Source organism: Cherax quadricarinatus, chromosome 33, assembly GCF_038502225.1.
Source record: "Cherax quadricarinatus isolate ZL_2023a chromosome 33, ASM3850222v1, whole genome shotgun sequence".
NCBI lineage: Eukaryota > Metazoa > Arthropoda > Malacostraca > Decapoda > Parastacidae > Cherax > Cherax quadricarinatus.
This window is the reverse complement of record NC_091324.1, coordinates 29,966,435-29,982,501: the sequence shown is the minus strand read 5'-3', so window position 1 is coordinate 29,982,501 and position 16,067 is coordinate 29,966,435. Positions and strand designations below refer to the sequence as shown.

General features: G+C 44.8%; 1 protein-coding gene across 3 annotated transcripts in view; it reads right to left on the bottom strand.

Moving 5' to 3' along the window:
* Window positions 1-898: 898 nt before the first annotated feature.
* The window catches only part of LOC128693949 (uncharacterized), a 96,366-nt gene continuing 81,197 nt past the window's right edge, over window positions 899-16,067 (bottom strand). For all 3 annotated transcript variants that reach the window (XM_053783873.2, XM_053783875.2, XM_053783874.2), the window contains exon 5: window positions 899-4,309. In XM_053783873.2, the coding sequence (XP_053639848.1) occupies window positions 3,953-4,309 (357 nt within the window). In that variant the 3' untranslated portion in view covers window positions 899-3,952. The remainder of the gene's footprint in view (window positions 4,310-16,067) is intronic.

The following is a 16,067-nucleotide window of genomic DNA, read 5'->3' as shown; positions in this document are numbered from 1 at the left end:
GTGAGTCCTGGACGCACAGGACCCTCCTCCAGTGAGTCCTGGACGCACAGTACCCTCTTCCAGTGAGTCCTGGACACACAGGACCCTCCTCCAGTGAGTCCTGGACGCACAGGACCCTCCTCCAGTGAGTCCTGGACGCACAGGACCCTCCTCCAGTGAGTCCTGGACGCACAGGACCCTCTTCCAGTGAGTCCTGGACGCACAGGACCCTCTTCCAGTGAGTCCTGGACGCACAGGACCCTCTTCCAGTGACTCCTGAACGCACAGGACCCTCCTCCAGTGAGTCCTGGACGCACAGGACCCTCCTCCAGTGAGTCCTGGACGCACAGGACCCTCCTCCAGTGAGTCCTGGACGCACAGGACCCTCCTCCAGTCAATCCTGGACAAGTCCATGTTTCTCACAGTCTTTAACACTAGTGGACAAGTATTCCAAACTTCCCATCTATAATTTATGACAAAAAATGTCAACATTTTGTTGCCTCAAAATATATATGTCGTGCCTAATAGGTAAAACTGGTAAATTAGCAAGAACTCATTAAAATTAAGTCCTTTCTAAAATTTTCTCTTATACGTTTAAAGATATACTTTTTTTCATTAATGTTAATGTAAAATTTTATAATTTTGCACCAAAAGAACCTTAGAAAACTTATCTAACCCTATTATAACAAGCGCAATTTAATTTAGCCTAACTCAACTAAATATATTTTAGATAAGTTTACAATAATTTAATACTGAACAAATACAATGAAATATATTTTTTTTCGTTAGGTTCAGAATGATTTTTTTTTAAATTAAGATCGCAAGTTTTACATATTCGGCACAATATATATATATATATATATATATATATATATATATATATATATATATATATATATATATATATATATAAGCACTGTAAATGCTCGAAAATTATCATGAAGAACCTTTTCAAAATGTCAGTATATTTAGAATTTTCATTTCAGAACTCCAAAATCAGCTGAATTACTTGAAAATTTAGTTTATACTCATAATTTATACATATGAACAAAATATGGCACGCATGGTGATTTCTCCTGTGGTGTTGATCAAATTATATAAATGTATATATGAAATTAAAAAAAAAAGAGCCAATTTTAGGTGTAGAAAACAAACTTTGTGTTGGCATTTAAGTCTGCCACATTTACTTGTGTGAAATTTAATCTCGCGTTCGTAAACACCGTGAGGCTGTCAAGTTAGTTTCATAATTATAGCTATTTAGAGTACCATAATGTGTGAAAAATAATGAAACATGGGTTATTCTGACCAAGGAGTGGTAGAGGCTCGATCCTCCGTCCGCTAAGATAGACACATTCCCTGACAGTGTGTATGCAGACGGAACTCATGAGTTCTTGGAATGTAAGTTTACTAATACCCTTGAAAAACATTATAAAAGCGGCACTAGGCCTATTTATATACAAATTTTCAAATCTGGGAGGGAGGGTTACCCTAACATCAGGAATGGAATGTGTTAAGGTAGCCCTTAACAACCAGGCAGATGGTTGTAAGAACCAGTAGCTAGTGTGTTGTATGGTTAACTATGGTGGGAAGAGATGGGGTACTTCTGCGTGGGTGGAAGGAAGGGGTGCAGGAAGTGAAGGATTTGGGTGCTTGGTTATTGGGGTTTAAAGTCTATCGACTATACGAGCCTTATTATGGCTCCACGTTACCTGTTCTTAGTGTGTATATACTAAGAACATACACGTCATGCCGTGTATGTTCTCTAGGAAGGGGTATGGCATAGATGGAGTTAATGTTAGGCAAAAGAACACAAGTGCAACTAATGTGACATTTTATTGTGGCAACGTTTCGCTCTCCAGGAGCTTTGTCAAGCCGTAACGGCACATTAGTTGCACTTGTGTCGTTTTTCCCTTTTTGCCAATAATTCTACCAATATTATTTCATTTAGATAATGAGTAGCGGGATGGTGAGGGAAATGGGGAGGGGGAAAAGTATGGGGAGGCAGGGTAAAATTGGGGAAATGGAGGCCATAGAGATAGGGCTGGGAGAGGGAGAGATGAACTAACGAAGAGTGACAGGTGAAACACTGAATGACAGGTGAGACATTGAGTGACAGGTGAGACATTAAGTGACAGGTGAGACAGACGGCAGCAGACATGGCCGCTTCCAGACATTAACACCGACCCATCCATAAGGATAAACATTAAGCCATCAATTAAAGAATATAATTCCTAGAGAGGGAACCATCAGAGCCAGCGCTACTGTCTCTCCAGGATACAGAACGAGGTGGGAAGGGAAGAGGATAGAGTGGTAATGGGGGTAAAATAGGTATGGGAGGAAAAGCCTTCGTAAAAGTGGCAGAGAAGAGGGGCAAAATCTTGCCCAGGTAGGAAAGGACCATCTGGTTTACCTGATTGGTTTCCTAAGATGTAAATCGTCGGGTTTTTGTTCATAGTTTCAAACTATTGCACCCTGACCCCTTTGTTTGTTTGTTTGTGTGTGTGTGTGTGTGTGTGTGTGTGTGTGTGTGTGTGTGTGTGTGTGTGTGTGTGTGTGTATACGTGTTCGCAGTTTTCTAAAGGGAAGCGGAATAATTTTCCACTTGATATTTTCCTAGCGCCTGATTTCAAAATTATCATTAAACAACATAAAACTTACAGCATGAGTAACTAACTAGACTGAAAAAGAATTTTCTCTGTAAAGCTTTAATTTCGTAGTTAAGGGGATGATAGGGTATCCGCCCCCAGACCTTCCTACTCCGCCTCATACATCTGTATGTGACGGTGCATGAGAACCCGTGTACACTTATTTACTGTAATGGATGGCGGAGTGGGGGAGGGGGTTGTTGATTTGTTAGGAAAGGACTATGAAGTGTCTGTACCTGTCATCACTTCTGTAAAAGGCTTGACTACACCTAAAGGCTTTGGCATTTACTCTATCATTTTCACCTAAAAACAAGATTCGTAAAAAATAAATCATTAGTAAAATGTATTACATTTACGCAAGTTTTAAAAATTGACTCTTTTTTTTTTTTACAAATCGTAAAATCTGATAGAACGATATTTACAATACACTTCACTAGCCTATTGTAAGTCTAAAAATTTAAGGACTAGTATATGGGGGTTTATACAATATATAGACCAGCTTCAGATCTTTTACTGAGGTTGACCACGAGGCTCAGGGCATATGTGCTTCACATAAGGCATCAGTGCCTCAACTGAGGTCAATAGTGCTTCACCTAAAATCACCAGCAGTTCATCTTATAAGATAGTAACACCAATGGTTCATCACACAATACATCTCTGCTTCCCGCCGGCTATTAGTAATGTTTCAACTAGGGACTGTAGATTCTTCAGGGTCTTCAGCCTTTCCATCCAGGTCACAGCTTCTTCCTTCAGGTATTCACGACAGGATAACCTTCCGTCGGAGCTAATAAGTGATGATCCAGTAAGCCTACCGGGAGAGGCTTCACTTCCCACAGGAAGGAATGAGGCTTTATACTTCTGAAAGCTGAGGAAGGGCGAGTGAGCCAGAAGTAGCACTCTTGAAGGCAGGAGAGTGATGGCGGTCCTAAACCTGGTGACCCACAACGAAAACACACACACACACACACACACACACACACACACACACACACACACACATACATACATACACACACACACACACACACTGAACGGCAGAACCGAAGCACTCAATGTGAATAGAGAAGCTCGGGTAAAAGGGCGCACACAGGTCGACTAAGCGAGCACTCGCGACTCGATTGAGTGAACACACACGTCACCCAAAACACACACAGCTGCACGTCTTCCAGAGACAGGACACCAACAGGGCACTCAGTTCCACGCCCGGTGGTTCACGATGTTCTGGAGCGGAATCTAATCCCAACAGGCCACACCGTGTAAGGTCTCATGTGTGTTTTCTTATTTTTTTTTAAAACCTTCATGTAAACAGTGTCCCAGGCGCCAGCGTCTCAGCGCTCACACAGCGCATTACTGATTTTGAACATGTCCCCTTGGCTCATTACCATGAATTGTCTGTTTTTCTCCCTAGGCTCTCTTCTCGAATTCCTTTTGCTGAGGAGTTTCTGCACTCGCCCTGCCCTCACGCCCAGGTACTTGGCATTATTCTCGACGGAGATGTAAGTGTAGCCGGAGCCTCCCTGTGTCTCGTGAAGGACGCAGCGGAGGTTCCCCTTTGGGTTCTGCAAGATCTCCTTGTCCCTGTTGCTGAAGGGACAGACGGGAGGCTTCTTCGAGGGCCTTCTGGCCTCTCTGCGGTGACGTCGCTTGCTGCGCATGTGTCTGCATTGGTCTACCCTCAAGTATTTCTGAAGGAAGAAACAGGAAAAAGTCATTAATGATGGGTTATCAGAGACATGGCATAAAGGTATAAAACGTGCATTCTCCTTCTCTCTCTTACACACACACACACACACACACACACACACACACACACGCACACACACACACACACACACACACACACACACACACACACACACACACACACACACACACACACACACACACACACACACACACACACACACACACACACACACACACACACACACACACAAAGACACACATACAACAGATAATGACATAAAAGTGATTATATTTTTATATATGACAGGCTAACTAATTTAATTCCTAAACTATTCTCACATATGCAGTTAATCCTCTATTCTTTCTCTTTCCTACATCCCGTCCTCATGTCCATTCGGCAATTACTATTCCCCTCTCTACCCATCCCCTCCCAACTACTTTTCCCTGTTGAAATTTCCCAGCTCAGTCTGACAAAATTTATCACTAGATGGAAGAGAGTCATCTAGCGTGATGGAATATGACAGAGAAACAGCTAGCTAGTGTTCCCACTAGCACAGAGAGTAGAGGAGCAGCGTCCTGCTAGTGTTCATACTGAGTAACTATCACAGAGAGTAGGGTAGAAGCACCCTCCTGGTGTTCACACTGAGAGGAGGGTAGAACCACTCTGCTGATGTATAAAAAAAAATTCATAATTAAAGAATAACTTCATCGTGGAGACCCCCGCTGCGCTCACTCCATCTCCATCGCACACTTCCTGGACGATAATTAAGTATTTTCCGGTAAAAATGGACTTCGACATTCTCTCTCTCTCTCTCTCTCTCTCTCTCTCTCTCTCTCTCTCTCTCTCTCTCTCTCTCTCTCTCTCTCTCTCTCTCTCTCTCTCTCTGCTTCAACTAGAAAGAGATACACTACAGTGGCTGTTATGGTCCCTGGAAGCTTGGCGTTTATTCACAAAGCAGATAATCTCGTTTGTAGACCAGAGAATATATTGCTCTTTACTTTTTTCTATGCGGTTCACTATACCTCCAACTACTCTCATGCTTTCCCATGTACCCTCATGTACTTCCATGTGCTTTCATAGCACTGCCTTGTTCTCATATGTACTCCCAAGTATTCTCCCTGCGTGCCACCCAGCCCTGAGTCAAACACCCTGAGATGTCTTTCATTACAGTGTATGATGCAGCACGGGTGGTAGGTAGGTCGTAGATCACACTACTGGTGGCCATCAGCCAGCCATTAGTTCTCAACATCCTCATTCCCTTTCCCTCTCTCCTTACCCCCTTTCCCCTTAATTCGAATATCCCCTTTTTCCACTGGGAGATGGGGACCGTGTTAATTGCGGCCCGCATAGGTAATTACAGAGCAGGATGAGGGGGCAGGGCGTGCTGTTTGAAGACCCTTGAATCTAGGCCTATGCCAGTTTTTCGCTCTCTCCCTCTCTCTCTTTCTCTCTCTCCAGTTATATATATATATGTATATATTTAATAACAACACTGCAACTAGACAAGCATTCGAACCCATGTCGTTTTGGACCGCCTCATGGTGAGCGAAAATCACATGACGCTCTAACCCACAGGACCACACAATCATGTGATTTTCGTTCACCATGAGGCGGGCCAAAACGACATGGGTTCGAATCCTCGGCTAGAAGCAGTGTTGTTTATATATATATATATATATATATATATATATATATATATATATATATATATATATATATATATATATATATATAACCTCTTCCAAGATACAGTTACCAACACATTTAATCAACATCTAGAGAAAGGCAGGTAAAATCTTGCACACCACTAGGCAGACACCTGATCGGTACATTGTTCTCCCAGTTGGACGGGTTTCTGACAACACACAACTTTAATTGTATAGCAAGACTCGTTGAGCTTGTTACCACAGATAACACATAACAAATAATCCAGTCTTGGAGATTTACGCCATCTACATGTGGAGGAAAATATCTAAGATCCTCAAACAATATATCAGTGAACGTAAGCTTGCTAATGGGACGACTTAACGACACTCTCAAGGACTTCCAGACGTGCGTTGCAGACCCTGGATACACCCTGCGCTCGTTGCTACCATCAATAACAGGCTAAACACATCGTACCTAAGAAGAACACAGCCATCACCTAGCTTAGCCCCAGCACCTGACTAGATCCATTTTTATATACGCTGTTTTCTTTGTAATAGATTGATAAGGTCCCCGGTGGGCGAAACGTGCATTGGCTTAAGCCGGTAGGAGACTTGGACCTGCCTCGCATGGGCCAGTAGGCCTTCTGCAGTGTTCCTTCGTTCTTATGTTCTTATGTTCTTAATAAATGTCCTACTTGCCGTGTTTTTTTTTCTTACATACCTATCAGTACTTATCACCATTTGTACCCTAAGTTGTTCAGGTGTCGACTAAGTGAGAAGTGAGTGACTGGTTCCTACCAGCCAGTCATTACGCACTAACTAGTGATAATGGCCCACACCCAGGAACACAACCATTAACAAGTGTGCAGCAGGAACCATTCGATTCTGTTTTTGGGCGGCATCACTTCAACTGTCCACTCCGAAGGATGAGAAGGGGTAGCCAAGTTAGAAAAACGGAAATATGTAAAAAAAGTAAGGGATGTAAAGGGGAGATTAAGATAAAGATTTAGAATACTAGGAAAATTGGAAGAGGTGGTGGAAGAATTAGCCAGAGAGAGAGAGAGAGAGAGAGAGAGAGAGAGAGAGAGAGAATATCAGTTCCTAAAAATTGATGATGATGATTTTGAGTTGCTCGGCAAATAAATTTCCAAGGGATAATATTCATAGAGGGAGGGAAAAAAAAATTCAATAGTTTCTTTTTTTTTAATTCACTGTTTTGGGTGTTCTAGAATAACCATTTCAGACCAACGGTAAAAACTTTATTTTTCTCGTGTTTACAAGAAATTTTGACCAGCTTCAGTGTATCTCGTGGGAGCTGCTGCCTCGTCTCGACCTGAGGACTGAACTCAAATTGGCCTGGAAATATACAGCATTATTTCTTTTTCTCGATAAAAAGGAATTTAGATTTGAATAAATTCAAGGGGAAAGATACAAATTTCAGGATTAGCTAATCTTACGTAGGTCAGAATAATTTATGAAAGACTTGGAAACATTATATATGGCTAAGATAACTAATGTAAGAAAAAATAAATGTAACGCTAGGATAAATTATGTATGGCTAGGATAAATTATGTATGACTAGGATAAATTATGTATGGCTAGGATAAATATGTATGGCTAGGATAAATTTTGTGGCTAGGATAAATTATGCATAGCTAGGATAAATTATATATGGCTAGGATAAATTATGCATGGCTAGGATAAATTATATATGGCTAGGATAAATTATGCATGGCTAGGATAAATTATGTATGGCTAAGGTAAATTATACATGGCTAGGATAAATTATGTCGGTTACGATATAGTGTGTAGGCTACGATAGTGTGTAGGCTAGGAAAAATTAAGTAGGCCAGGATGACAAAATATACAAAGTAAATGACACCAGATAAACACTCACGAAATTGCAATGACACGATTGCAAACAAACTATACCACGGGTGGGGTTAGAACCCGTGATCAGAGTCACAAAATTCCAGACCGTTGCGTTAGCTACTGGACCAGCTGGCTACAATAAGATTCATCCAACTAGGTATATTTCTACACCATGGGAAGATTAGCATAGGCACCACTGTGACCACAAATGCAATCATGTCATTACGATTTCGTGAGTCATGTTGACGGCTTTGAGAGGACTTGAGCTAGAGTTCGTCACGCCCACGCTAGCGGGAGATTCGTCTGTAAAAAATTGCATTTGTGGTCACAGTGGTGCCTATGCTAACCTTCCTAGGGTGTAGAAATATACCTAGTTGGATGAATCTTATTGTAGCCACCTGGTCCAGTGGCTAACGCGACGGTCTGAAGTTTTGTGACTGTCTGATCGCGGGTTCTAACCCCACCCGTGGTATGATTTAATAACAAATAATCCCTGAGCGTCATGTAAATCATTCTCCCATAAGACCCCCACGTTATTTAATGAAAATGAACACTGTTTTCAATAACTCCTGCCTCAAATTATTACTTTACCACGGAACCCTAACCTATTCAGATGATACATTTTTCCATACAATGCGAAATTCTTTTAATCATTGTCATTAAGGGTAAATTAAGTGAGGTTAGGGACGGCTGGCCGGCTGCTAGCTACACATCCTGGCCGACAATGGCAGTCAAATTGCTGCTAGACTTGAGGGACCAGACTTTAGGGCACGAATACCACATTGGTTGTGAATTTCATTAGTATTTTTGACCGTAACCGTAAATATCCGGAGGCTAGACCACCCGTACGTTCCTCTTGCGTCTCTACGTGTCTGTACGCCTGCTCCTTGTTTGTATTTGGTTTGTAAGTCTATGTGTACGTCTGTTCTGGGTCTGTACGTTTGTCTTTGCATTTGGTTTGTCTGGATGTATTCCGTATTTGTATTTGGTCTGCATATAGTTTGGTATGCACGTCTATGTATCGCGTCTCTATGTCTGTCTGTGTCCGTCTATAGGCCTGCACACTCGTTTATCTCAAAGTCCAGGAAAGAACAAAAAGGCACAATATTGTGACTGGAACAATACACAAATAACACGCATTTTGTAAATGGTCCAAGTCGGACCGAAACGTCGTCGTAAACCTTTCTCTCGCCTTATTCGTGTCGAAGTCCCAGTGTCCGTAACACATTGTTTTCTCCATTAATGTTACCTAACAATTTTATCGGTCATCTGAGTGTTGGATGTTCATCTGTACCACAGCGTTTAACTCGTGGTAACCATTCTGTCACTGAAAATCTCTATTTCATTGAGTATCCTGCACACTGTGAACATATCTCCTCCTCTTCGTCCCTCATTCTTTTAGCATTGTGAATTAGGGTTCATAATCCATTGTGTATGTGTGTTTATCTGTTGCTTATACTACTAATCCTGATAATACTTCTCACAGCCGCCCTCAAGTTAGAAGATCCGCAGATTATAGAGTATTTTTAAAAGAGGAGGGGGAGAATTGGGAGGAAAGGGTAAGGACAGAAAGTTAAGCAAAAGGGTAGGTGAGGAGAGGGGGGAAGGGAAAGGGATCATGGAGAGTATGTGGGTGTATTAAGCGCCCGGTGACACTTGAGCCGTCCTCACATTCACGAACGACTTGTGAACGACCTGTGAACGACCTGTGAACGACCTGTGAACGACCTGACCTGTAAACAGTAGGAGAGCAAATGATGATCAGGAGTATTCCATTCTACACGGGGAATTAAGGCTATCCCGTCCCACACGAGAAAAGGAGGGTATCCCGTCCCACACGGGGAAGGGAGGGTATCCCGTCTCACACGGGGAAGGGAGGGTATTCCGTTCCACACGGAGAAGGGAGGGTATCCCGTCCCACACGGGGAAGGGAGGGTATCCCGTCCCACACTGGGAAGGGAGGGTATCCCGTCCCACACTGGGAAGGGAAGGTATCTCGTCCCACACGAGGAAGGGAGGGTATCCCGTCCCACACTGGGAAGGGAGGGTATCCCGTCCCACACTGGGAAGGGAGGGTATCCCGTCCCACACTGGGAAGGGAGGGTATCCCGTTCCACACGGGGAAGAAAGGGTATCCCGTCCCACACGGGGAAGGGAGGGTATCCCGTCCCACACGGGGAAGGGAGGGTATCCCGTCCCACACGGGGAAGGGAGGGTATCCCGTCCCACACTGTGAAGGGAGGGTATCCCGTCCCACACGGGGAAGGGAGGGTATCCCGTCCCACACGGAGAAGGGAGGGTATCCTGTTCAACATGGTAGACTACAGGTAAATCCCCATCGCTCTCCTCCCACTCTATAACTCCCACTACCATCACTCTCCTGTCTTTTTGTTCTCCCTATGTAACTATTATACAGAATAGGCTACCAGCACATTTCTGAGCTATCCAGTTTTGCTAAATAAAAATAATCGTACAAGCAGAACATCTGCTTACTAACTTACCACTAACCCAACCGGTTACCTTTCATCATCCCACCACTTTCTTCCAGCCACCTCCCTCAATCCTCTACGACCCCCGTCACCATCCAACCCCCCCCTCCCTCACACCACGACCACCCCCACCCATCAAGTGTTTACCCTAAAGATCAGCAGTTGTCCTGGTCATCCCTACAGGCTGGCCAACACACCTCCACCACTGTCTCCAGCAAAGCCTTTCCCGACATGTGTTCCATTGTGTGACCAACTGCTGGCTTAACACCAGCCAATACTCTTAGAGTCCTGGGCAGAAAGGGGAAGTATCTGCAGCCATTTACCTCGCCTCTACTGGTAGTCTGACCCTGTTTGACCCAGGGACAAAGGACAACCCAGACGGGAAAAACCAACAGAGGTGGGAATGAGAGGGAAAGGTGGGAGGGGTAGCGAGGTGTTCTCACGGTGGCAGCTTAAGGTAAACATTCTACACTGGTCGCACGATCTCACCCAAATGACCCACTTACAAGCCAAAGTCGAGAATTGGTTTGTAAATAAGGCAGATTTGACTTTACTCTTCTTATTTGAAGAACATAGATAGAGGAATTTATTTTTTAAATGGTATAAACGAGGCACTGTTTTCACTAAAAAAATAATTTATATAGTAAAATAAATTTAAAAATGGGAGAATATTGTACATTGAGATATTATATAAAAAAATTCTAGACGAAATTTTTTAATTTGTAAAAAAAAATTATGTTTTGGCTAATGATATTTTTTCCATTATATTTTCACTACATTATTAATTAACGTTAATTAAATGATATAGGTATGAGAATTTTGCTTACATAAAGTCAAGTAACAAAATCGAACTCAAACTTTTCTACAGACCTTTAATCTACTGGTAGATACTTTATGCTGCAGGTCTCTCACCTACTAGTAACCACTTTATGCTATAGGCCTCTAGTAGACATTGTTACAAGCCTCTCGTATACTGATACACGCTATGCTATTGGCCTGTCATCCATAGTAACTTCCCTTAGCCATGTACCTCCAGTCATCTTGTAAACAGAGACGCTTCCTCTCTCATAATGATTATCTTTCAACTGAATTATTTGATGATAATGTTTACCTATCAACTAAATTATAAGGGGATAATAACTGTCTTCCAAAATTATTACATTAAGGTCATATGTTATTACAATCAAAACGAACGCATTAGCTGACCTTACTGTAGTGTGCTGGTAGACAGCAACGATCCAGGGAGATACTACCATCTTGTCAAATGAGTGCGAAACGGATATTTATTAATTGTTTTGCACTATGGAAGGGTTGCTGATCTTTTCCTTCGGTCTCATGAACACGTTAAGATGATAGATATATGTTGAAAATTTCCACTTATATTCAGTATATGCAGACATTTACTTTGCTATGCGCTCGTAATATTTCTTAATCCTTTCCAGCCTAGGAGATGTGGTGTGAGACTGGGCCGTGGGCAAGATAATCAATAGCGCTAAATCTCCGCTGCGATCGATAGAAGGTAATTATACCAAATTATCTTTCGGTCTTGTAGCATCGATTTATGTTGCCAGAGCAGAATGTGTATACTATGTATACTCCAAGAGTAGAATAAACCCTGAAACCAGAGTTGTGTCTACTCTGGTGTTTCTTTTAGCCTCTAAACTGGGGATTTCGTTATCATCTTTGTCTTTCTTGGATCACAAGCTTGGCTGTGATAGTAGAATTTTTGTTTTGCAATTTACGGACGAAGGATCGAGTCTCCATAACTCTTTGAGCTGTGTGATACACATGGGTTATGATTCGGTTTTTCTTTTGAAATTCTGCAATGTATGGGGCTCCCCTAAGGTTGTTAGAGGTTTTGCCTTCGGGGATCCTGTATTGTTATAGGTAGTTTGGCATGGCTTGGCATTTTGTTGAAGGTCATGTGGGCGCACCTTCTGTCATGTCGTGTGGTCATAATTTGCCATATGGTCGTGCTTTTAACCATGTCGTGGGGTCGTATCTGGGATCATGGTTTCGTACTTTTTTCTTTCAAGTGTTCTCGGAGGTACTTCGACGCGTTCTTGCGTCTGGGCGTCGGGGAATTTCTGAGTCCCTTCTTGGTTATCGAAGTTGCCTCGAAGTCTCGTTGAGATCGAATCAATTTAGCACTTAATTTTGTTTAAACTACTGTTTTTTCTGTGGTCTATAAGACACTGATTGGTCGCTTTTAAAAAAAAAATCAAGGATGCCTGCTCAGTTACATGCTACGAGGCTTGAGGCTGCCTTGCATGCTACGAGGCTTGAGGCTGCCTTGCATGCTACGAGGCTTGAGGGTGCCTTGCATGCTACGAGGCCTGAGGCTGATTTGCATGCTACGAGACTTGAGGCTGCCTTGCATGCTACGAGGCTTGAGACTGCCTAGCATGCTACGAGGCTTGAGGCTGCCTTGCATGCTACGAGGCTTGAGGCTGCCTTGCATGCTACGAGGCGTGAGGCTGCCTTGCATGCTACGAGGCTTGAGGCTGCCTTGCATGCTACGAGGCTTGAGGCTGTCTTGCATGCTACGAGGCTTGAGGCTGCCTTGCATGCTACGAGGCTTGAGACTGCCTTGCATGCTACGAGGCTTGAGACTGCCTTGCATGCTACGAGGTTTGAGGCTGCCTTGCATGCTACGAGGCTTGAGGCTGCCTTGCATGCTACGAGGCTTGAGGCTGTCTTGCATGCTACGAGGCGTGAGGCTGCCTTGCATGCTACGAGGCTTGAGACTGCCTTGCATGCTACGAGGCTTGAGACTGCCTTGCATGCTACGAGGCTTGAGGCTGCCTTGCATGCTACGAGGCGTGAGGCTGCCTTGCATGCTACGAGGCGTGAGGCTGCCTTGCATGCTACGAGGCGTGAGGCTGCCTTGCATGCTACGAGGCGTGAGGCTGCCTTGCATGCTACGAGGCGTGAGGCTGCCTTGAATGCTACGAGGCGTGAGGCTGCCTTGCATGCTACGAGGCGTGAGGCTGCCTTGCATGCTACGAGGCTTGAGACTGCCTTGCATGCTACGAGGCTTGAGACTGCCTTGCATGCTACGAGGCTTGAGGCTGCCTTGCATGCTACGAGGCTTGAGGCTGCCTTGCATGCTACGAGGCTTGAGGCTGCCTTGCATGCTACGAGGCTTGAGGCTGCCTTGCATGCTACGAGGCTTGAGGCTGTCTTGCATGCTACGAGGCTTGAGGCTGCCTTGCATGCTACGAGGCTTGAGACTGTCTTGCATGCTACGAGGCTTGAGACTGTCTTGCATGCTACGAGGCTTGAGGCTGCCTTGCATGCTACGAGGCTTGAGACTGCCTTGCATGCTACGAGGCTTGAGGCTGCCTTGCATGCTACGAGGCTTGAGGCTGCCTTGCATGCTACGAGGCTTGAGGCTGCCTTGCATGCTACGAGGCTTGAGGCTGTCTTGCATGCTACGAGGCTTGAGACTGCCTTGCATGCTACGAGGCTTGAGACTGCCTTGCATGCTACGAGGCTTGAGGCTGTCTTGCATGCTACGAGGCTTGAGACTGTCTTGCATGCTACGAGGCTTGAGACTGCCTTGCATGCTACGAGGCTTGAGACTGCCTTGCATGCTACGAGGCTTGAGACTGCCTTGCATGCTACGAGGCTTGAGACTGCCTTGCATGCTACGAGGCTTGAGACTGCCTTGCATGCTACGAGGCTTGAGGCTGCCTTGCATGCTACGAGGCTTGAGGCTGCCTTGCATGCTACGAGGCTTGAGACTGCCTTGCATGCTACGAGGCTTGAGACTGCCTTGCATGCTACGAGGCTTGAGGCTGTCTTGCATGCTACGAGGCTTGAGGCTGCTTGCATGACGACTTGAGACTGCCTTGCATGCTACGAGGCTTGAGGCTGTCTTGCATGCTACGAGGCTTGAGACTGCCTTGCATGCTACGAGGCTTGAGACTGCCTTGCATGCTACGAGGCTTGAGGCTGCCTTGCATGCTACGAGGCTTGAGACTGTCTTGCATGCTACGAGGCTTGAGACTGCCTTGCATGCTACGAGGCTTGAGACTGCCTTGCATGCTACGAGGCTTGAGACTGCCTTGCATGCTAAGAGGCGTGAGGCTGCCTTGCATGCTACGAGGCTTGAGACTGCCTTGCATGCTACGAGGCTTGAGACTGCCTTGCATGCTACGAGGCTTGAGGCTGCCTTGCATGCTACGAGGCTTGAGGCTGCCTTGCATGCTACGAGGCTTGAGACTGCCTTGCATGCTACGAGGCTTGAGGCTGCCTTGCATGCTACGAGGCTTGAGACTGCCTTGCATGCTACGAGGCTTGAGACTGCCTTGCATGCTACGAGGCTTGAGACTGCCTTGCATGCTACGAGGCTTGAGGCTGTCTTGCATGCTACGAGGCTTGAGACTGCCTTGCATGCTACGAGGCTTGAGGCTGTCTTGCATGCTACGAGGCTTGAGGCTGTCTTGCATGCTACGAGGCTTGAGACTGCCTTGCATGCTACGAGGCTTGAGACTGCCTTGCATGCTACGAGGCTTGAGGCTGTCTTGCATGCTACGAGGCTGGATGGAGATAATGCCTAGATAATCATTATCTTTCCTGATCCTTCAGGATGCGCGTCTTGATGTTAATGAAGGGCTCTTGATCCAAGGTATTGGACGTACCCTCCCTCTGTATAAAAAAAATTGCATATTGTTCCCTAAGCATTGTATGACCTCTACGGATTTAGCGCTTTCCCATGAATAATATAATGCTGGTAATCGTTCCCCAGATTAGCTATTAAGGCGGAAGAACGAAGAGCCATTATTATCTTTTTTGTGTGTGTGTATGATAACACTGATGATAATGCTGATGTTAAAAATATTGATGGAAATGCGATAATGGGGATAATAGCGAGACTTGTGGTGATAAATGTTTCACTCTCAGAGGGCCACAAATTCCGCCTCGCGGAACGAATTGTTAAAAGGTTGGTGGAGGCTTCTAATGACCAGTAGCGGGTGGTTATCACTCAGAATCAACACAACTGGACCGGCCATTAATGGCTTCTAAACGAGCCTCTCGCCCGCCAGTCCAAACAAACAGTGTTGCCCATCTCATCCACACAGTCTCAATTTTTTTAAATCAAAATAAACCAGGTACACCAAGAGTGTGCTGCTGCTGCTGCTACCCTGTATAATAGCCAGCTTCTCTTGCCACTATACGTAATTTTGTTTTCATATCATATTCCAGTACTCAGGGGGAGTTTCATACATAATACTTAACTCTGACAGCCTGAACTGGGGGACTTGAGTAGGGCGATGACTGTTCAGTAGCTACAGGGTTTTGTTCCAGCGGACCTGGAGTTACTTTTTAAGGGTTTCGTTCCAGCGGATGGGGAGGGGGGATGTAGAGGATGAAGAAGGCCGGGAAGGGGTTTAGAGACAGGAAAAAGTGACAGAGCCGGGGAAGGAATGCTGACAAACGGATGGAAGTGACAGAACTAAGGAAGGGGTTGTAAGGAGAGGATAGGAGACAGAATGCGGGAGAGTGATGGGAGAAAGGGGTGGAGGAAGCGAAGTGACAGAGAGTGCGGAGGTGGTAGTGAAGGAAGGAGGTAGTAGAGGTTTAGGTGAAAAAGACAAAGGTGTTAATAAACTAATGAGATGCTTCATACTGAGTATGTTAGAGTGAGCTGGATGGTTGGTGCTCATCGAGTATGTTAGAATGAGCTGGATGGCTAGTGTTCCACTGGTGCTCAATCTCCACACTATTGTAGACCCTCTTCTAG